General features: G+C 41.4%; 1 protein-coding gene across 2 annotated transcripts in view; it reads left to right on the plus strand.

Moving 5' to 3' along the window:
* Positions 1-22772, plus strand: part of LOC131459232 (leucine-rich repeat-containing protein 49) — a 37983-nt gene that overhangs the window by 14005 nt on the left and 1206 nt on the right. For both annotated transcript variants that reach the window (XM_058628777.1, XM_058628776.1), the window contains 9 exons: positions 4323-4384; positions 6080-6227; positions 8798-8881; positions 9743-9927; positions 10827-10922; positions 16357-16591; positions 18012-18197; positions 18574-18683; positions 20887-21040. In XM_058628777.1, the coding sequence (XP_058484760.1) occupies positions 4323-4384; positions 6080-6227; positions 8798-8881; positions 9743-9927; positions 10827-10922; positions 16357-16591; positions 18012-18197; positions 18574-18683; positions 20887-21040 (1260 nt within the window). The remainder of the gene's footprint in view (positions 1-4322; positions 4385-6079; positions 6228-8797; positions 8882-9742; positions 9928-10826; positions 10923-16356; positions 16592-18011; positions 18198-18573; positions 18684-20886; positions 21041-22772) is intronic.

The following is a 22772-nucleotide window of genomic DNA, read 5'->3' on the forward strand; positions in this document are numbered from 1 at the left end:
TATATATATATATGTGTACAGTCTGTATGACTGTAACTGCTATACAGCCGACCAGGTGCTCGCCTCAGGTGTGTGTGATATCTCCCGTGTCTCTGAAGTTCCTACAAATGGCAGTGATAGGTTTCGTGTTTTGCATTTGATGAACAAAATAAACTCAGTCATTGCGCTCGCTCCCTGACAACTATTTGTTAGAAAGAAAACGTTCCTCGCAGGATGAAGGTGCTGGTAGCGTTCTCCATCTCTCATCTTTATGTCATTCCTTTGGACCAGATTACTGTTTCCTCTGTTATGGAATCACATTTAACAGTTTTCACTGTCACAAAATAACAAACACAGAGATGCCATCAATAGCACCTTTGTTAGGAAGTCTGCGGCGCATCTGCATGCGTCTCTTTGACGTTACCTAGGGAGACGTAGCTCATTATCCACAACCTCCCGCCGACTTTGTGGCGCTGATAAAGAGAAACGGGATATTTTAAACACCAAAATTCACTCCATTGGTTTCTATAGTTTTAATCTGATAAACAGAACAGTGCATGCCAGAACTGGCCCCTTCATCTGTATGCAAATCCCCTAAGCTCTTTTCTGCTTTTTGGAGTAGAAAAGACAAACTGAGTCCAACACTGTGTTGTATGAAACCTCTTCCCATCACTCATCCTGTCCGTTGCCTCCAAGTTCTGATCAAGAACTACTTCCAGTCCTAATTATCGGATGTAATGTTTTATGTGATACATGGGCAAAAAAAAAAAAAAAATATTCTACCCCTCAGCAGATTCACTCTCTGTTATTTGTTAAAGCATAAAGTAAATAACCATGCTCCAAGTGTCCACCCTTTTCCCTTTAATTAAAGGGAAGGTAGTCACTAAATACTTGCATGTTTGCATGTACTTCAAATGGTGCAATCCACTGTATATAATCATATCTCCATTGCATTTTCATAACAATTAGGTTTACTATAGCTGACAACACAGTAATGTTTCCCACTTTTAAACATTTGCTGTTTACACTTGCTCTTTTGGGTGGGTCCTCACTTGAAAGAAATCCTGTGGCAAGTGCTAAGTGATGCGTTTTACATTTTTGGCAGCAGAAGCAGTAATTTATAAATATGAGAAGAGATAAAACAGATTCTTAATTCTGTGTCTCTGTGTGTGTGTGTGTGTGTGTGTGTGTGTGTGTGTGTGTGTGAGTACATGTCTGTAGTAGCTTTTGAGGACAAATGTTGTTTCAAACCTTCAAATCTTTGAGAGGACATTTTACTTGACCTTCACATCTTTAAAGAGCTTTTTGAGGGTTAGTTGTGATGGTCTGGGTAAGGGTGTCATACAAGAAAATGTGTGTGTGTGTGTGTGTGTGTGTTTATGTCTTATGCTGTTACAATTTGTGTGCGCGAAGATCGTTGCAGATAAACAAAGTTCTCTTTGAAAATAATCAATTTCAAAGATGTGTGTCACTATGCATTAACAGTGAAAGAAAGTCTGGTCTAGAAAACATTAAAGTAATATCAAATAAAATAAAAATAGCCTTGGACTTCAGAGGGTTAATGACAGAGAACATGAAAAAGTCGCTTTGGATAAAAGCCTCTGCTAAATGACATGTAATGTAATGTAAAAAGAAAAAACACTCAATCTTCAATGACTGAAGACGCAGTCTGTTTCATGTATATGGCTTAGTGAGGCTGACGAGCTCAAATCTCAAATCTCAAATCTCAGCTATTCAAAGAACAGCCATGAAAGCATCAACCTACAATTACTGAAAAATCCCTCAGCCCCCACAGTGTACCCGTGTGTTTATTTGAGCTGCTCCCGTGTGCCCTTTTGTTGTGTGTGTTGTTGCATGCAAAGGAGACAACGGCGATGACAGGTAGTCCTGTTTCTGTGGAGTAATGCCTCAGCGAGAGCTCACTATAAGTGTGAAAAACAAAGACACGCAAGCTGTCAGTGAGATGAGGGGGGAGGGGGGGGCGGAGTCAAAGAGGTGAAGGCTCGGGCACACAGACACATAAAAACATCCCTGCAGGCGAACAGGCGCGTGCGCGTTTGCGCGCACACATGCAGCATCCGAGCTGTCTGACATCAGAGTCTGTCTGCTGATTGGTTCTGATCAATCAGGTTTTTTTTTTGTTTTTTTTTTAAAGGACACCACATTGGTTGATGATTGTTATGGAGCACATCAGCTCATTGATGACATCATTCTGTCTGGGACAGCTTCTATATTTAGTCACAGGCAGCGTGTAGAGGCTGCTCTTTCACCAGCATCCACACAGAAACTGCCGGAGACAGAAGCTGTGGTGAAGGGACTGACCCTTCTCCATTCTCCATCAGCCAGCTGTGGATGGCATGACTTGCAGTTTTTTGTTTTTTTTAAAGATATATCACAGCCCTGTATTGCTTTTTATATACTGCATCTGTCTGTGTCAACATAATCAGTATAATGTTGGTAGTATTACAGGTGTTAAGGATGAATGTCTTTGGTGGCCAGACGTGCTTATTTGGGTGTACTCTCTGTGTTAAAGTAAACATGTCAAATACCAGTCTTGTTAAAGACTTAAAACTAGATCACTGTAAAGTAACATTCAGTTAAATCCTTATTTACTTTTTAATTTAAGTACTGGATTTCTCACAAAAGACGTTGCCAATTTAAAAACGGAAAATGTCTTAAATGTCTCGTAATCAAAATCTCATGATTAGGTGATGAAAAAAATTTTTTTAGAAATCATTTATATTAAATAAACGATCAACCAGTCAATGTTTATTTATATAGCACTTTACAGCATCTGCAAGGCACTCAAAGTGCTACACATAAACTTACATCAACATCACTCAATAAATTACCAGGAATAAAAGACACAATGAACCAGTTTAGGAAAACCAATGAAATAAGAATAAATAAAATTAGAAAATGTACAAATAAGAACTTTTAAAAGCCATTTTCAATAAATATGTTTTGAGTTTACTTTTAAAACCCTTCAGCCAGTAGCCGTTGACCTGATGAGCATAAAACCCTGCCATTATCACGTGATTTCTTAAAATCTCTGCTAAATACAGTGGAGCAAAGCCATTAATGGCTTGAAAAGCAAAAAGTAAAACCTTAAAATCAATTCTAAAATGAACCGGCAGCCAATGGAGTTGATGTAAAACAGGGGTGACGTGTTCGTGCCTTGGGGTGTTTGTTAAAGTGTGAGCAGCTGCAGCTGGAGGCATGAAAGGGAAGACTGGCAAAGACCAACGTAAAGTGCGTTACAGTAGTCAGATTTCCAAATCTTTTTTTGTCTAAAAGGCAAAGCTGAAAAAAAGCTTGTTTTAACAACAGAGTCAATCTGTTTATCAAATTTAAGGCCGCTGTCAAAAAATCCCGCCCAGATTTTTTACAGCTGCTCTGAAACAAAAGCACAAATAACATTCAACATTGTAACAAGAGACATCCCCACAAACAGACAATTGCTCTCTTCTTCATTGTCATCATCGCTCCTGATGCCACATACTGCACTATAGTCTTCATGTTGGTTCCTAGGAAGAGAAAATAACATGACTGTCCTGCAGTGTAATTACATTTGTTCTTGCCTGAACACTAGGCTTGTATCTCATTTGAATGGATACTGGCAACAGCGCTGTGTTGAGGCTGTGAGGCGGTGGCTGCAATATGGGCGGACGTTGACGCAGCTCCCTCAGACTGCTGCTGGGCGTGTCCTCCTTTCTTCCATCATGTGCAACACTGGCCATTCACATAGACACACAGGCAGCACACACTTTGAAACATTTGTTATTATTATATGAAGTCATCAGGATTCAAAAATCCATGCATTTGCTCTTTGGCTTGCCAGCTGCTCAGCTGCTGCTGCTGCTGCTGCTGCACACTCCCCCCAGCACCTCACTGGATTCTGCATTGATTCCGATGCTGTGCCTGACAAAGAGCTAGCTAGCTGCTAGCTGCTCAGTATGTGTACGTCTGGATGTGTATGTGTTCAAGTGAGCATCTCGAGTCAGCCTCCTGCACCAGCAGATCTCTGCATTAGTGCACCACACAGTCTCCCTCCCTCCCCTTCCCTGTCTCTCTCTCTCTCTCTCTCTCGCACAAACTCTCTCCTGCCCCTCCTCTCTGTGTGCAGACAAGGGATGCTGTGTGTGTGTGTGTGTGTGCATGCGCAGGGTGGAAGGGGATGCTGTATGCTGGAGCTGAGAGCTGCAAGGTGACTGAGGAAATGGAGAAGGATCCAGAGCTCTGACGACAGTGACGATGCAGTGCCCTCTTCCCAACCACTTTCTCCTCTTCACATCCCTCCATTCTTTCCTCTTCCCACTTCCTCTTTCTCCTTCTCTTTCTAGACAGAGGTGGACCGCCTGCCGTGCTTGCAGCGCCTCTTTCTCAGCTGCAACAACATCACCAGGTAAGAGCTTGCAGCGCTTAACTCCATCCTGCCCGCAGTGCAGGGACAGAGATGGTGGCTGGTCACAGTACCACGTCCCCTCCCCTGGCCACCAAGCTGCAGACAGAACGCGCACAAACATGCAGGGCCACACACGGGGTTGCTGTAGTGGGCAGTTTCTGTAACCTAGGAGATGCAGACAACAGAGAGGAAGGCTGAGAGGAAGTGATTGACATATCGAGGAGGGAGTGGCCTCGGTATAGGCCTTGGTCTGTTTCTTAGCGCAAACATTCTCTCTCTTTTAGTCAGTTTTCCAAAAGCTGTAGTTATTCTCACAGTGTATGTCATAGAGTTGACTTGTCAATGCAGCATAGAATAGAACAGCTGCTTTTTTGCATGCTTGTGGGAGGGGCCTGTATGAAGGAAGGTCCAGGGTATGAACATGTTCATCATTAGCCTCCTTATTTACAGTGACTTTGTGCTGTGATAAATCCGTCCTGAGGATTTCATGACAGCCATATTGTTGCAGTGTCCGCATTGGACACATAAACACTGCATACAATAATCCAACTTTTTATTTTTTTTATATCTACTTAAAGTTAAAGTAATTTACGCTTTTGAGTGTAGTATCTTCTTAATGGCATGCTTAGTATAGAAAGCTGCTTGCATGCACCTATTTGAAACTGATCATTGCTGATCGAAGAACAGTTGTGCTCTGTTGCTAGGTGGATGGACAGCCAACACTCATTGACTTTGTGCAATCTGTGAGGGTAGAAGAGCATGTTAGAGGCAAAAATGATTATTTCATTCAACATAATGTTGTTTTTTTTGACTCAGATTATCTGACAGCGTCGCAGAACTGGAACGGTACGAACAGTGCAAGAATTGTAGGTACTATAGATAGAAGTGGGAAGTAACACAGGTTTCAACCACACCCCAATCACACACAAAAAACTAATTTATCCTTCTGACTTCCAGGCACTGGCGCATAGTGACTTTTCCATTGTGGGACTTAATAGTAAGGGGTGCATTTGTACCAACTTTTGAAAAAAATATGCAAAACATACAGGATGTGGTTCATCACAATTTGAATCTGTCAGTCTGAAAACCAGATGTCAGTGATCATAAGGGCTAATTCTTCTAAATTTGCCTTATTTGTGACATTCCCTGTCCAGTTATTATCTGCTAGAGCTTTAATAGTCTTTTCTGGTGGCTGTACTTGTTTTCACAGTTCATCAAAGGTTAATAACTGGCCCTCTTGTGCATCTAAAAAAAACCTCTGGCTAGAAACAGCCCCTGTGCAGTGGAGTGGGTTGATAAGTCGTTCCAAACAAATAATTAATCAAGGTTATTATCACAAATTAGCAATAAGAATATCGCCACTGGCTGACAAAGCATGACTGTGCATTTCCGAGCCTTCTTTTGCCAAAGGGTGATATCAACAGTAAAGCACATCTTTTTCTCCTGAGTAATGTCAGGCTGCCAGTGTGCTTTAAGAATTACTACTACTACTTGTTTTGGCTTTGCTCAGTTCTATCATTTATGAGCCTGGATTATTTGAGGATAAATGCAGGAAGCTGATTTGACTTGAACCAGTGGATGACTCAAGTTTTCCGTTTCTTATCTAGGTCATTGTGTCTGTGTATCACCGCAAAGCGTCTTCCTACTGCAACAAAGAAAACCTCTCACTCACATTGTTCTTTTCGCTGTCTCTAGTCTTGATCAGGTAGCCTGCCTTGGAGAGTCGCGCTCCCTTTCTGAGCTCACCCTGGATGGGAATCCCGTAGCCCTGGAGACATGGTACAAGCAGGCCGTCCTGCGCTGTGTGCTTCATCTGAGACAGCTGGACATGAAGCGCATCACAGTAAGACTGCACACATTAACTGTGTCTTTGTGTGTTCGTAAGAGGAAATTTTAATATACTATTTTAGCATGTTTATTTAAGTGCAAAATGTATGTAAGTTTGGTTGCTTTATGGAGGCAGTTATCTGGAGCCACCATGGATCTACACAGGGCAGACCAGCCAGAGCATGCGTTATTAAGTTCACGAGATCTCACCCCCTGTAGACCCTTGAATATTTACCATAACACCACTGGTACTCGTTTGACCTAGTTTCTCTCCACCACCCCTCCCCAGTCACACATAAACACACACATACAGAGTTTTTGTATACAGTACTTTGGTGAGTTATGTGTTGTTTATCTCTCTTTTACTGTATCCTTACTTGTCCTGACTGTATCCAGGTGCAGACACAGGCAAAATGGCATAGTGCCTGTTCACATATTCAGTCAGCATAATGGATTACCACGTTTGTGAGAGACTAAAATCATGACTGGGAAAGAGACACGATTGTGAATGTCCAGGTTTATTTTCCGCAGTTGAATACATGTCTGAAGCCTTTTATTTTGCAGGTTCTCTAGTGTTCAGGCACTCACTTTACTTGCGCTGTTGGCTTCTTTTGCCTCGCATGCTCAGTAGTGACATCAAATGTGGCACAGAGAGAGTTCAACGGAGCTGATGAGCATTGTGTGAAATCATATGACAATGGATGTAACAGACTGTCTATATTTAAAAGTTGCAAATTATAGATTAGATATAGATTCATGAGGAAATGACGCAGAAAGCAACGTTAAAATAGGTTTATCTTGCATTTCAGACAATGTATTTTTGCTTTTAAGTTAATTATACTGCTACGATGGGAGTCCATAATATGATATAACAGTTTTTTATCATGCTACACTGGCATTATTAAACTAAATAGTTCCAGAAATATTAATGGAAGCAAAGAATCAAAGGGAATTTTAAAACAGATCAGGATGTTTACTGGCAATTTATATTCATTCATTGATTTTCTACCATTCTATCCTCCACATGAGGGTTGCTGGTGGCTGGAGCCAATCCCAAGGTGGGGTATACCCATTCACTCTCATACTTACACCAACGGTCAATTTAGAGTGTTCAGTTAACTTAATCTGCATGTTTTTGGACTGTGGAGGGAAGCTGGAGAGAGAACCAATGTGCACACAGGGAGAACATGCAAACTCTTGGCTATTTTTTTCCCCTAAAGATGCAGTAATGTTCTCAGTCGTGTACGAGAGGCAAACATGCACGAGTGACGAAACGTGTGACTTTGACTAACTAAGCATTTACAACACAGGTAATGCATGTCCAACCTATCAAGCATACACATGAAGTCATTCTATTTATACACCGTGCCAACTGAGTGCTATAGTGAAGTATCGGCATGCTTTCAGTGGCTGTCAAGCAGGTAGGACCCAGGTCTGAGCTTGTACGTAATGGAATCTGAACGCACCACACACCTTGCCCTCAGCACATAATGCTGATATGGTCATAAAAAAAAGAATCATAACTCCAATTTCAACAGTTTTCATGTTTTTACTTGAATTTCAAGATTCAGTAAAGTTTTATGACCCAGTGGTTCATTAACCCCCCCAAGGGTTAGGGTTAGAAACTACTACTACGAAGCCTGAGAACATCACTGAATTCTTTCTAGAAAGTAAACTTTTGGGAGCTGCATATTTTTGATTTGAATACAGAAATGTAATTTCCAACTCTTCCAATTGTGTCATGATACTACTATGGGGGTAAACTTCACAGTAGGAAGTGGAGACCCCCCCCCCCCCCAACACTAGTCAGTAGTTGTAAGATCCGATTACGTGAGATAAGATCTATACCTTTGTGCTGGAAGATTACAGAGTATTTCTGAATGAAATTGAAAATAAACTTAGTTCTGCATATTAGGAGACATAGTGATACGGTTGCTTTGGGGTAAATAATTAAAGCTGTTCATATTTCTCTCTACTGTGATGATAGATTGTATGTGTATGTGTATGTGTAGGTGTTACTTAAAAAATAAGCAGATTAATTTAAACCAACATGCGTACAATAACACTAAACTGTCTCTTTTTATAAATAGTAAGCGTTAGAGCCATTACATTTTATGGACTATAATAAAAACACCAATATTCCCAATACATTTAAAAAAATCAAAAACAGTTGTTTGCAGGAAAAATAACTCTTTTATTTATGTATGAATATTACATTCACTAAAATAAATATGTCAAACATTATTCAACTAAAACATATAAATAGGTGACTGAAACCTGAACAGACAAATAGTTAATAAATGGTATTTACTTAATATTCAATACATGCACTCAGCTGGCACACTCATTGTGTTCCCTGAATTGCATTCTGGGGATTTTGGCTCTGCCCAACAGCTGGACTCGGTTGATCTGAGATTGAAAGTCAGAAAGATAATCCTGTGATACAGCGAGCTGGTGTGTGAGACTTTGTCCCAGCCTTCGCAGCGGTCCAATTGGGGTGTAGAGAACAGTCTCTTTGACTGTGTCTTTTGTGGTTCCCAGTCATGAATGGAGCGCCACTCTGATTGCACCGGCTATCTTTCTCAGGACGAGGATCGGCGCATGGCTGGTGTACAAGCTCGGAAAGAGGAGGAGAAGAAGAGGGAGAGTCACAAGCAGACCATTCATAAGGTACAACTCTTGATAAGATCCGATATGGGATCATTGTCTCTTTCTTTTTGGACAGTAATTCATCTCAATGGCCTCCGAAAGAAACATTTTTAAATCTGTATGTATATTTTTCTTCACCCTTTTCACTCTTTATGTGAATTGATGTCATTTTAGGTTGTTTTAACAGACCTGAAATACACATTTCAGATGCTGACATGAACTTAAAATGTTCTAAATGCATCCAACATTGCTAATGTGTACAGTGGTACAATGTCTGTAAATTGATCCCCTTAATCTATAATCTTAGTTATTTTTAACTTACTAAATATTGATGCGCTGCTCCCGTAGTGTCTGCACTGCAGTAGTGTCTTCTGCTAAGGGATGGTCTCTGCACATTGCACTGTTTCTCTGTAACTTAGTTCCCGCTAATCCTTGGTGTTGACACAAAATGTTATATGGAAAACTGCAGGCAGAGGTTCATGAGGGCAAAAGGATTCACGGAGAATTGGTACTGACTCACCCCTGCAACGGGGAGTGGTGCATTCCATACCCGAGGATTATGAAACAATTGAACGACAGCAGAGGAAGAGAAATCATCTGCCTTTTGAAAAGGCCGGGTTTAATCGTAAAAGCAACTTAAAGATTAAAATGCTGAGTTAGCACTGGCAAATACATTTAACCCCCACTAAAACACACCTGCTCAGTTAGGTGTGATATTGTGACCAAATCAAATGAGACAGTTTCCATTCCTTTAGCATACTGTGTCCTCTGTGTTCTGCTCAGGACTGTTGACACGTGAATCAATTTCACTCTGTGTGTGTGTGTGTGTGTGTGTGTGTGTGTGTGTGTGTGTGTGTGTGTGTGTCTGTTGTCCTCATCAAGGAGAAGCGGCGTCTGGCGATCCGTAATGCAGCACAGCAGTGGGAGGGCGTCAGGGCCTGCCTTGATCCACCACCACCACCACCAACAAATGATGCAAAAGAAGAAGTCAGTCCAGAGAACAGTCCTGGCCACAGCCCCGCCCAGACCAACGGTCTCACACAGGAGACTTCTCCGGACGAGCCCAGGTACAAAGCGCATTTGCAGAGAAATAAGTCACTAAAGTAACCGTCCTTGATCTAAAGGTGTCACTGGCTGGTGTGACACCAGAGTTGCACGTGTGAACTCATTTTCCTGGTCTTTTACATTTGTCGTTTGTGTGATATTGAGCTGCAAAAAAAGCCACTTTTTTCACTCAAAATGTTCTGGCAGAACTAGAATCGCTCTAGCGGCTGTCGTCATTCATAAAAGGATCCTGTTTGAACTGACAAATGGTATGGCTGTTTTGTTATAGTTTTGGGGGTGTTACAGAAAGTTGTTTTAGTCTGTGCACCCACCTGGGATGATGTCCAGTTTTTTTTTTTGCCAGTCTTCCAAATGCGAACCACCACCATGTGGCAGCAAAATGCCCCACGCAATTAGGAATCTCTGATCCCTTGAGATTTTTAAACTCCCCATGGTCGAGGTTTCTCATTTGGTTTTCACACGTACACCACACATTTCCATGACTCGATTTCTTCTGAGTTGATAATAATAGCTTACCCTGTGTGAATGCATGTGACTATCACCTGATTACTATTCCTGACCACACGCCTGCGTCAGCTGACCTTAGTTTCCCGTGTCATACAATCCCACCTGATTTATGGAGGTTCCGTTCTCACTTGCTGTGGAATAGTGAGTTTAAATATTTTATTACGGCACAAATCCGGGCTGACATTGCACGTCAGGCTACTGACCAGGGACAGGTGATATCTGACATGTCTGATATGAGAAGTGCTGAAAGACAGATAGAAACCACAATGAATGATGCCTTGGTCAGGGGGCACTGATTATTATTATTATGTACAATAGCAATGGGATTCTGATTCTGAAAATCGGTAGTTTGCTTTCTGTTTTTGTTTATTTTTCGTTTCTGTCGTTCTAACAGACGGGTGAGTCCAGGCTCAGGACCAGAGCGACCATCAGGAGGAACGGAGAGCAGACTCCGCCTCAACAGCCGTCCAAACAGTCCACGAGATCCCAAGTAAGACAGAAAGTTTGTGTGTGTCTGTGTGTATGCTTTTTTTTTGACAACCTTTTTCAGTAGAATGAAGTTTTGTTTGTTTGTTGTTGGAGATTGTTGCTGAGTTGTTCTGACTGCTCATCACCTATAATGCTAAAACATGCAGAAATGGACAGTGCTAGGATTCTGTCATCGACCCGGACTCTGACTGTTCTTAACAAACCATTGATTTCAGTTGAACTGTCTTCTGTAGTCTCTCCTTCATCTTGGCAAAAGTCTTGGCAAAAGTCATCCATATCTGGTCGTTCGATTAAGAGCTTCTCATTTTCACATGTGTAGAACAGAGGCCCACACTGACTGTTGCTATGTTTACCTAAGTGTTGTTGACTATTTTCATTCCATAAACAGCCCAGCTGCTGTGCTGACCTTTGGGGTGAGATGGGAAGTAAAAGAAATAAGTAAATAACAATAACAAATAATGAATTAATTATTGAAATAAATACATAACAATAAATTGTTTAAAAAGATTTTTTTTACTTAGTAAATGTTCTGTGTTCAGGTGGAAGCCATTAGACCATTAGTCAGCTGACTGAGTTTCTGTAGCGAGCGGATTCCTTTCTCACTCTTTTTCGTCTCGATTAATCAGTTTCTCTGACAGTTAACATTTTTTCAGACTTCATTCTTTCTGAGCTCGTCATCTGTGACAAGTGTAATTCTTGGCTGTTTGACAGATGTTCTGTGTCTCATTTATCTATAAATGCAAGGAACGCCTGTTTGCCCCCACCACCCGTCCGCGGTTTTCTTGACAGGCTCCAAGCGTTGAAACATTCAAATATTGATTGTGGGCTGCACTAGTTCATACATTCAAATGTTGGGAGACTCATTTTCACTTGTCCTGAACGTGTTACGCCACCTCTCAGACACTCGTGCTGGTTAAATTAAAATGCTTGCGTGCTGATTTGCTCACTCATTCACTCTAGGTGGACTTGAAGCATACATAAGTCAAGGCTAGGCATTCACAAAGCACCCATTCACGTCACTGTAAAGTACCGATGTAGTAATGGATGATTAAATCCATAAGACGGCCGTAATTCAAAATTTTTGTTCTTGGTGTTTTCATGCAGTTGGCAGCCCGTAACTGCATGAAAACACCAAGGACAAAAACAACAACAATTCTTGTGTTGTAATGAATGGATATGTAATTGTTCAGTAATGAAATAAATGACAACCTCCTGCTTAGGGTAGAAAAAATGTGTTTTTCATATTAGCGAGAGCAGTATCATGTTTCTTATTTTCTTGTCTTTCAGTGTTTTTAGTAGCTGCGTTACCACTTTCTTTTTATTTGTCAGTGAGCAGAGTGGCCTACACACTGTTTTAAGACCATACGTAGCAGCAGCAGCAGCAGCAGCTGGTGCATCAAACCCATGTTAAAATATTCTCAATATTCCCTTTATTTACCCTGCAAGTGTCGGGTCTTGGCCGTTCCTGAGCCCTTTGAAAATGCGGGGAAATCGGTGCAGCTGTCTGAAGTGATGTTGACATTGCTCTAAATCAACCATCTGTGCTGAGGATGCAAAGTGGGGGTTGTGTCAAGGAATATTATTTCACGTTGCAGAGCTGACAGGGACAGAACAGGTTGTGGTGGAAGAGGGAACATCAGTCTAGAACATCTGTCGCCCCCCCCCCCCCCCCCCCCCCTCTCCTTATTTCTACTTTCACAGTGGTAGATGGTTTGGTGACAAACGATCATGATCTCAAAGAGAAGTTTAACTCTACATTGATGAAGGTGATGCAATAGATTGTGTTGCTGACTACTACTTCTACTGTTGTAGATCAACATCTGCACTGCACCATTTTTATTTATTTTGTTGCTTTCCAAGTCAAATATGGAATGCTCACAGAGTAATATTTCATACACATCCCCCGTCACACAGTATTTAGGCAATTAGAGACATGTGTATTCTACCAGCCCTGTCTTTTAGGGGAATAAATTGTCGAGAGATGACAGATATTCTTTTTCAAAACCGCTGCAGGATTAAGTGAAAAGGCCCTAATTGAATTAGATTCTGACACCAAAAGGCCACAGCAGGATCCATGTAATTGTCTCTCTGCCCTGCCGTGTCCCTGTCTTCACCGGGTACATGTCTGAAGGCGATTCAAGGTCACGTGATTAAGGGGCAGCAATATGTGACACAGTGCAGAGTGTGTTGATGGCACACTTCCAGGTGAACAGGAGTCACTCCCGTTCTTCGTGTGACTTCTCTTTGTGTTACTCTCTATCTTCTCCACCGCTCCTCACACTTTCTAATTTACTGCCTTGGCAGTCCTTCACCTCGGAGGCATGACGTATGCTGACGCTTTAATTGCCGCTCGGTGTCTGGCAGGGGAGGACAGACCATGTTTTTGTCCATGTGTGCTTCAAAAAGGACTTAACGTTCTTAACTACCAGGTTTAGATTTAATACTTAAAGTATGACACTTTCTTAGGCAATGCTGTTTTCCATTTGACTGCACATTTAAAGGGGCTATATGTTAAATGAGTAGGAAGTTTTTTGTTCCCGAAACAAAAAAGGTGAGTATACATACATACAATTCCCTTTTTATAAACATAAAAACTTTTCAAATTTGACAAATTTTCACACGCAGCAACAGATGGAGATTGAAAATAAAAGTGTGTCTGCAGCAGCGGAGAATTATCACAAGATTAAAAAAAAAAAAAAAAAAAAGGATAAGCAACAAGATGGTAATAACAGCCTGTAAAAAACTTTATATCCTGTACATCAAATATTCACAGACAATGCCTTCTAATTACTCTCTGCTTTCAGCGTTTGTTTTTTTACAAATCCCCAACGCAGACATTTATTTTGCTTCTCTTGTTGAGATGTGTTTGAGATGGTTGGCAAGACCCCGACGGTACGGTAAAGTTTCCAACCCATTGCTGCAGCTTGCTTTGTTTGACTAACTCTTCTGGCAATCCAGGTTTTGAAGTGCTGCAGGCCAAGACACACACTCACAAAACAAAGTAAGAGGGTGCATAGGCTGGCTCTACCATTGTTATGTACCATTCATTTAATTCCATCTGCTGTAGTGACTGTAGCTGTTGACTGTGATATCCTTCAGTGCTTGTGTCAGTTTTAGATGGTGCAAGTGTGGCCCTGTAAATAACTGGACTAGTGTGTTATTCAAAGAGACCTGTGTACAGTTTTACAGACTCATTGTTCATCATAGTCTAATATTTACTTAAGGGATGTTTCATATTTCAGAGGTTCACCATAGGTTGATTTCTATTGATCCACGAGATCCCAGACAGTCTGCTGTGACCAGACGTTTACATTTGAATAAGAAAGGCTTTAATACATGGTGCATCATCTTAGGAAACATGTTAGGACAATACGTCTGGATATGATTATCATTGACTAAGTGTAACATTCTGTCAGTTGCCTGTTCATTTACAGAGATTCAGGCTATAATTCATGATAATTCTTGTTGTTGTGTCTACTGACAAGTGTAATTTGTGGCTTGGATTGTTGAGCTGTTGTTTCCCCGAAGGTTAGACACACGAGTGCAGAGAAGACACTGACTTTCACCTACTCCAGCTCTCGCATGCACACACATGCGCACACATGCGCACACATGCACACACATACACACACACAGGCCTGCACTTTCTTGTCGTCTCCTGTGGCTCCTGAAAAAGCCACTTGCCTTAAACACAAGAATGAATAACTTTATGTGACTGGAGGCGAGTTTGTCACCCACTGAGAATCTGAAGTTCATGACGGTCACTGGTGGAATATTGGATTCTGATTTCAGGTTAATCAAATATCAGTCATCTTTCATGTGTTTCATTTTTAAGACTGACACTTCCAAGTAGAGAAAGTTTGCTCTTTCGTTTTTTATTATACATCTACTGTTCCCTTATACTCATCTTTATTTTCTCAGTGTCTTCTCATCGTACCTACATGCAGGAATGTTTCTGTTGTGTAATCATTTGAGCTACAAAAATAATGACTGTGACCATGGTTAGTTAATTATGTTAGTGGAATTCCTGTGGCACATTCTTTACTCTTGTGCACCCGAGAATGAGTCTCACTGTTCCTGCAACAAAGGTGGCATTTTGAAAGAAGCACCGGTTACGTCACAGCTCTTTTTATCTAACAGTGAATACCAACTTCTCCCCTCAGACGGATTCAGAATCCACATATTTAAACACAATACACTGAAAAATTCATTATGCCACCAATCTATCCTGCTGCTGAACCAGAATCAGTGACCTGTTATATAACATCAAGCCTACAGACCATTATAATGCACGGTATGTCTGTCCTGACTGTTGTTTGTGTGTGTGTGTGTGTGTGTGTGTGTGTGTGTGTGTGTGTGTACTTTATGTCTAACCTGTTAAACTCTGTTTTGTGTTGGATTTTGTAACAGTGCGTCCTATGAACTGCAAACTGAATATGAGTGAAAAGTGATAATGATGTTGTATCGTGTCGTATGTACGGTGCATTCTGTGTATACTTGTTTTTCACTTTCTGACTCTGCCACTCTACACGTACTGGATAAAAGTTGCTCCCAACAAGAATCTTGGATTGGAGTTCTGCAATCAAAGGATTAGCCTTCTAATGACTGTGGCTCTCTGTTGCAGTGAGACTGCATGGGTGTGAATATAAATAGGGGTGATTAGTTGGTTGGCAGCCTGAACCCAAAGTGATCAGTGTCGAGAAGTGTGTTGTCAGTAGTCATCTGATGCGCTGCCATCCTGAAAAGTCTCCCAAGTGTCAGCAGACACAGTAGACTAAGTACAGGGGGCTTGACCGGGGAGATTATATCTCGTTGAGAATCGCCTTGTTTACCAACTCCTGCGCCTCGCTCAGCATGGAATGACACTTCCGTGCTGTTAAACAGCACAAATACTACAAAGACCACGGTAGTTATTTAGTTTTTTCTTTTCTCTTTTCTCTTTTCTTCTTGACGCCAGACAAATCTGACCAAAACACCTTTGGATCAAATATATTCTTTTTTAAACACCCCGTGACATGGCTCTGCGAGCACTAGCAGCTTCCACATCTTTATGTATGAAGATGATGACTCATCTTCTACTCAAGGGAGTACGGGCCGACGGTAGCTCAGTGGTAGAGGGAGTCATCTTTCAACTGGAAGGTTGTGGGTTTGATTACCAGCTCCGCTAGTCTACATGCTAGTATGTCCTTGGGCGAGACCCCCAAGTTGCTCCTGACGGCTGTGTCGGCAGCGTTGGAATGGGTATGAAAGATGTGTGGTAGAAAAATGCGCTACGTATGGATTCGCCATAGGAATGTGTGAGTGAATGGGTGAATGGCAAAACTGTGGTGTAAAGCAGCTTAGAGCGGTCATCAAGACACTGATTCCCATCCAATCAAGCGCTGTGCTGACCCAACCTGACATGCATCATAACTGTTTGTGTTTGTGTTTCCCAGGCTTGTGGACGCAGGGAGCAGCAGTGTTCAGAGCTTGTCCCTGTCTGACAGTCACCTGGCAGAGCTGGATGGAGACACGCTGCGTTTATTTGGACTCGGAGCCCTGGAGGCTCTGGAGAGAGGTTGGGGAGTTCAGACTGCAGGCGCTGTCACTGTCATAGCCTTCCGCTACATCAACTTTGACGCCATTGTACCGACACTGCCGCGAATAAGGGTCAAGTTCCCCAATCTATCGGTGAGGGCATTGTCCTGATGATGTTGACTCCACAAGAACAAAAGTGAATGAAAATGAATTTATTACACACGGACGATAATCATGTTCTGATCGAACCAAATACATTATTGAAGGTTTATAAGGTTTTTTTTGGCACTTGGACACAAGGGGGCGATATCTGTCTACGTCTGAACAGGGACTAGAAAAACCCCAGACACCCAGACATTGCTGGTGGTTGTGAGGCTGATGAAGGATGAAGGATCAGATGAGACTGTCAAGATATGGTGGTGATTGAAGGGGGTAGAGGGTGTGCATGACGGAAAAGTGAGAGAACTCAGGTCATGAACTGTTGATGACAGCATGACAGCGTGCATTCATGAGAGGAGATGATAATGTGAAAGAAAATTTGAGGGAAGCATCATGCGAAAGTGTCGTCTTCCCGACTAAAGCTTCAGCTACCTGGAGTGTTGGTGTGAAAAGGTGAAGGAAGGTGTCCTTCCGCTGCTTTTCAATCCAGAGGGGAATTATTTTTTAAAACAGCATTCAGTATAATATCAGTTAGATTGAGCCATGCTTAATGCGCTTTTTGCCACAGAGGCCTTTTACAGGGAAAGCTGAGATGATTGTATTTGGGCTGTTAAAAGTCAATTTTTCACCATCATTAACACCAAACTGCTACCTCATTACACAGAGAATAATGATGTTGGAGGCCGCACACTCATCCTGCCCTCTCACAGCAAAAATACTCAAATTATACCTTGATTTAATGACCCATTGTTTTTTTGTTTTTTTATTATTAAGCAATAGATTTTGTAGAACCAGAGCACCATATTAACTCAGCTGACATTATCCCCAAGCTAACCTAACATCATCTGACCTCAACAGACAATTAAAGGTAAACTTTGCGTGTTCAGGACAGACTTTAGGTTGTTACGTTTGTTTGTAAACACAATACACATTCTGATTGGTTAGATGGTCACCAGTTGCAAGTGAAACATGAAAAATTTGACGTTCAGAAATTCCGACGTTGATGTTAACATTATTTGGTGTGCATAGGGTCTTGGTTTAGAACCTCCTGCTCAAATGCAACAGTTTTGCAGAGTATAGATTACAAAATCTGATACTGTTCAGTATTTTATGAGCTTCTACCTCACTCCACAGGTGTCGTTGCTCCTGGGCATGACATGCCATTATGGAGGCAGATCTAATCAGGAAAGACGTATTTTTCTTGTTACTTCTGCAGAGGGGTAAAAAAAAGAAATTAGAGGCTGATGTGTTCAGTTTTGTACAGTAAACGTTTTACTGGTCAGGATGTATGTATGTATGTGTGTGAGGCAATTTAATAAATAATTCATCTCCCTTTTGTGTTATGAGAGAATAAATGTGTTGTATAAGGTGATTTTTTTATCCAAAGCAAATGACCGGTTACTTGTCTTTTCAGCACCTGATCTTCCTGGAAACCAACATCAGCCGGCTGCCGCAGCTGGCAGCTCTGGCACAGGTGAGGCGTGTGGATCAGCTGACTATTCACCCGGAGGGAAACCCGGTGGTCAGTCTGACTCTGTGGCGCTCCTTCGTCATCTACCGCCTCCATCACTTCAACCTGCAGAGGATTAATGGCCAGGAGGTGAGACCAGGTCATGCTTTACATGTCCTTTTTATATGACTTTTGTAAGAAACACCTTTTTTTTTTAACCAATAACAAATTTGACTCTTAATTATAATGTGTCAGTCTGACAGGAAAAAACACTTAACACTTAATAGCAATTGTGAGTTGTGTCTAAGAGTGCATGAATATAATATTGATCTACTGTGAAAAACGAATCGCCCTCTAATTAAACGTCTCATCTAATCAAAAAGTAAATTGTGTATTTAGTTTGGTTGTATTTTTTCAAGATGTCAAAGACTCTTCTAACTTTTAATAGCCTTAAATTAGGAACCCATGTTTTTGTTTACCCTGAAGGTAATTTTACCTACTCACTGATGTTCATGTGTCCAACCAGGTGACAATGAATGATGTGATCGCTGCCGAGCGCATGTTTGGAACACTGGGTCACATCGCAGCTACTGAAACTCCTCGCTGCCGACTCCTGCTGCTGCTGGAGGAGTCCAGGTGAGACACTGAAGCATAACCTTATAATTAATCAGCTGGTGTGTGTGTGCGCGCTGTGTCCTGAATAATGTGCATTTGCTTTAAATATGTCAAGAACGCAGGGATTCTTAAATCTGCATAGGTGTGAGCTGCAGCTTGCCTGTGTGTATATGCTACGGTGCATGCATGTGCATGCCTGTGCATAGTGTATTCGTTTGCATGTGTGTGTGTGTGTGTGTGTATATGCGAGATAGTGAGACGGAGCCTGGCATCAAGGAGCCAGGAGAACAGCACTATGTGTCTCAGGGTAAGGGTGGGTATTTGGCACTTCCTTCCAAACATTCCTCTCTCACCTCAGCCAAAAAGCTTTTGAGTTCTGTCACTGTCGGTCAATGAAAAACAAAAAAAAAACAAACCGCTGAGCTTGTCACGCACAAAAAACATTTGTCGGGCAAAGATGAAAAGGCAAAACTGTGATTTGACTTTTTTTTTCACCACTCCAGTTGAGGTTAAGTGAGCTGTATCAGGTGCAGGTCTCAAAATGTTTTTTTTACTTGTGACTGACATGATGACAATAATGTGCAGGTGTACGTGTGGATCTCAGTTGTGTGGGGGGAAAAAAAAGAGGAAGTGCATGAAATTTCGTGGAACATAAACAAAGTTGATCGAACATTGTCATCGCTTGCTGCTGAAAATCACTGCAGTCTCTGAGTCTAGAGATGAGATTTGTGATTTATGATTTTTCTGAAAGACAAAACGGGCTCATGGCTGCATCAAGATAAATGTCATTATTAGCGTTGGAATGTGCATGCAGACTGGTGACCCTGAAGGTCAGTTTATTTGTTACACTAGATCCTTTTTACATCTTGTTTCTTCAAACCTTCTTGCTGTGGACTATTTTATCTGTTCTGTGTTGTGTGTTTTATGGTCTCAGTTAATTTGCACACTTTCATTTCGCTGTATGGAAACGTCAGTGTGTAGTGGAACGCCCCAACAGTCCCAGGATTTGAGGATTTATTACCACTGATCCTGTCACTGTGAACTAACCCCTTTGTATGTTGCAGTGTATTAACAGTTCGCTTATGGAAATGTGGAAACTTTAGCCATTTGTTTTAGAAATTATTACATAATAATAATAATGATAAAAATAATGAATTTATATTTTTAGACATACATTTAGGCATGTACTGTATTTAATAGAATTGCTATTAAGTTTTTTTGTCTCAGGTTGATGTTGAACAGCTTCTGTTAAAAATACATATATATATATATATATATATATATATACTGTATATATTGTTTTAATTAACGCACACACACATTGCACAGCTATTCTGGCTTTCATTCATGCGGACAGCCCAACCAAAGCCTTGACCATACTTTACCATTAATAGTTAGTACCTATTAAATATTAATAGTTAAAACGGCTTGTGTTTATTGTGGGTTTTTTTTTCCACTTTTTTATGTCTTTTGATTTAATTTACTTGTCTAGTTCAGCTCTTTGGTTCACTGTTGGTTGTTTTAAAGTGCTTTACAAATCAAGTTGGATTGGATACCTTACCCGAACCTAACCAAGATTTCCAAGTTCCCTCTAATCTTGTCATAACCACATAAAGCCTAACCCTAACCTTAACCTAACCACAATACAGATCTTAAACAGTTACTAAGAAATGAAATTCTGCCTCATTAGGACCAGGTTTTGGTCTCTATAAAGGACTGCTGGTCCTGACAAGGTCAGTGTTAAGATGTAACAAATACAAGTACACACACACAGACTTATCCTATATGGAATGTTGTTTGCCTGCAGCCTCCTCAGCATCCTGGCAGTGGCCTGTGGAACATGTTGGTGCAATATTGTATCACAAAAGATTTCACACTGACAGATGTAGTTTACATCACTTAAGTCCTCTCCTGCGTTTCTAAGTGCACACATCCTGCTGCTGAGTGACAAGAATGCAATTAAAGTACTCGCATTGAAATGGATTCAAATTTAAAAAATGATTAATATTTTATTCATTCATGCAGTTTGGTCACTGTTGCCACATGAGTTTCGGTGTCCGTCAGAGAACACGGCAAACATAGTTTCATTGTGTTCAAGTGGAGAGTGTGGATTGACACAAGCGCACACCTTGATTATGTTGCTGTTACTCATTTTGCTGCCACTGTTTCTCCCCACCGTGTGTCTGTGACTCACTCTTGTGTCTGGCTGCTCTTCTTCTCGAAGGAAGCGTCAGTTGCAGTTCCTGTTGGAGGGGCGAGGCCGGCGGCCAGGACTGAGTCCGGAGGAGCTGCGTGACAATGGGAAGCTCCTGGGAGAAGGTCTGAGCAGAGCACTGTTCAACTACCCCAGCAGAGACTGCAGTGCAGAGAGTCCTGAGGTCAGTCGTCTTTTATCCACTGGCACTGCTGTTTTCACAACACCACAAGGGACCGTGGCAACACAACACAAGACTGTGCTATTCTTAGCAATACACCATAAAACTAAATAAAAGAATTAGCAACAGTTTTTAGAAAGCCCATGCAATAAAAGTGAGTTTTAAAAAGCGATACTGAGATTTCTGGGCTGAGGGCACCAAACAACAAAGGCCTGGTGCTGTCTAATAACAAGGCAGGTTTAGTAACCCTAACCCTTTAAAAACCAAGCAGTAAAATATTTTTAAAACTCATAGGTTAACCAGTGAGGGGAAGAAAGGATGTATCTAATGTGGTTCTTTCCTCATATGTATGTGAGAAGCCTGGCTGCACAAGCTTCAGTCTATGAATTCAGTTACGTCTGATGATTCCGTGACAAAATGTGTTGCAGTCATCAAGTCAGGATGAAATAAAAGCATGGATCGACCTTTTTGAAGATTTGCTGAGGATGTTGTTGGATGACAGACCAGAGGAAAGATTGTCAACTCAGCGAGCACTGGGGCCTAGGGAGTTATTACATCAATCTCTGTTTTGGAGTCATTCAGCTTCAGAAGAGATTCTGGACTCGGTCTTTAATATTTGGCAGTACATAACACACAAAACACCAGTGGTGCTTGGCTTTAACGTCACATATACTTGTGCTATCACCAGGTAAGACCTCTGTTTGCCTTAATGTAGTCATTCAATAATATGTTGGAAACTGTCCTTTGGAGCTTCTGCTTCATGTCAATGGGACTAAGTTGCATTGTGCAATCTCCTTTTCTTCCTCATCACAAATCCTCCACTGGATTCACATTTGGGGACTGGAGAGACTCACTGAAGTTCACTGCACTTGACTGAACTTACTGACACCAACATGAGACTAGTTACAGACAACTTTTGAGGTTGCGACATGGAGCATTATCATGCTTGACGTAGCCATTGGATGGGATGAACATGTTCCAGAACAATAGACCATCACTCTTGGACTCATGACACAAGACACGTTGGGTCCATGGATTCATGCTGCGGATGCCAACAATTCTGATGAAGCCATCTGCTGAAATCCAGACTCATCAGACCAGGCTACAGTGTGCCAGTTTTCAACTGTCCAGTTTTGTGGAGCTGTTCTTGGCTGACAGGAATGTGGTCTTCTGCTGCTGTAGACCATCTGCTGATGCTTTTCGGCTCAGCACAGTTGAAGATGGAGACTTAACTGGAGCCTTTATATCAGCTCTTTCCTTTGATCTTGCAAATCAACAAGGTTTTTTTCCATCTGCAAAACAGTGGAATGTTTTTTCATTCTTTGCACTATTCTGATTAGAAAGAGAGAGCTGCACGTGAATATTACACAGGTGTACATGTTTTTATTTGTAGTGTGCACTATAAATCTATGATTTCACTTTCAATACAACTTTACCTATTGAGCAAAGACATGTTACTGGCATCGTTTGTACCGATCAAAGACACAAAAACGACTTTGTTCTCTGTAAAAATGAAGTGACAGATTTCTCATCAAGCCAATGAGTTTACTGAAAACCAAGATTCCAATGCTGTCACTAGATGTTTGCTCACAAATGGAAACCAGACACTGAATATTTTCAGAAGATGCAGCTAATGCGTAACATGCAAGCCGCCACATAACAATCAGAGAGTGATTTCTGGGATCTTCTGAAACCACTGAGAAGAACTGATATTACCCACACTCCCCCTTACACT

Source organism: Solea solea, chromosome 5 (assembly GCF_958295425.1).
Source record: "Solea solea chromosome 5, fSolSol10.1, whole genome shotgun sequence".
Taxonomy (NCBI): domain Eukaryota; kingdom Metazoa; phylum Chordata; class Actinopteri; order Pleuronectiformes; family Soleidae; genus Solea; species Solea solea.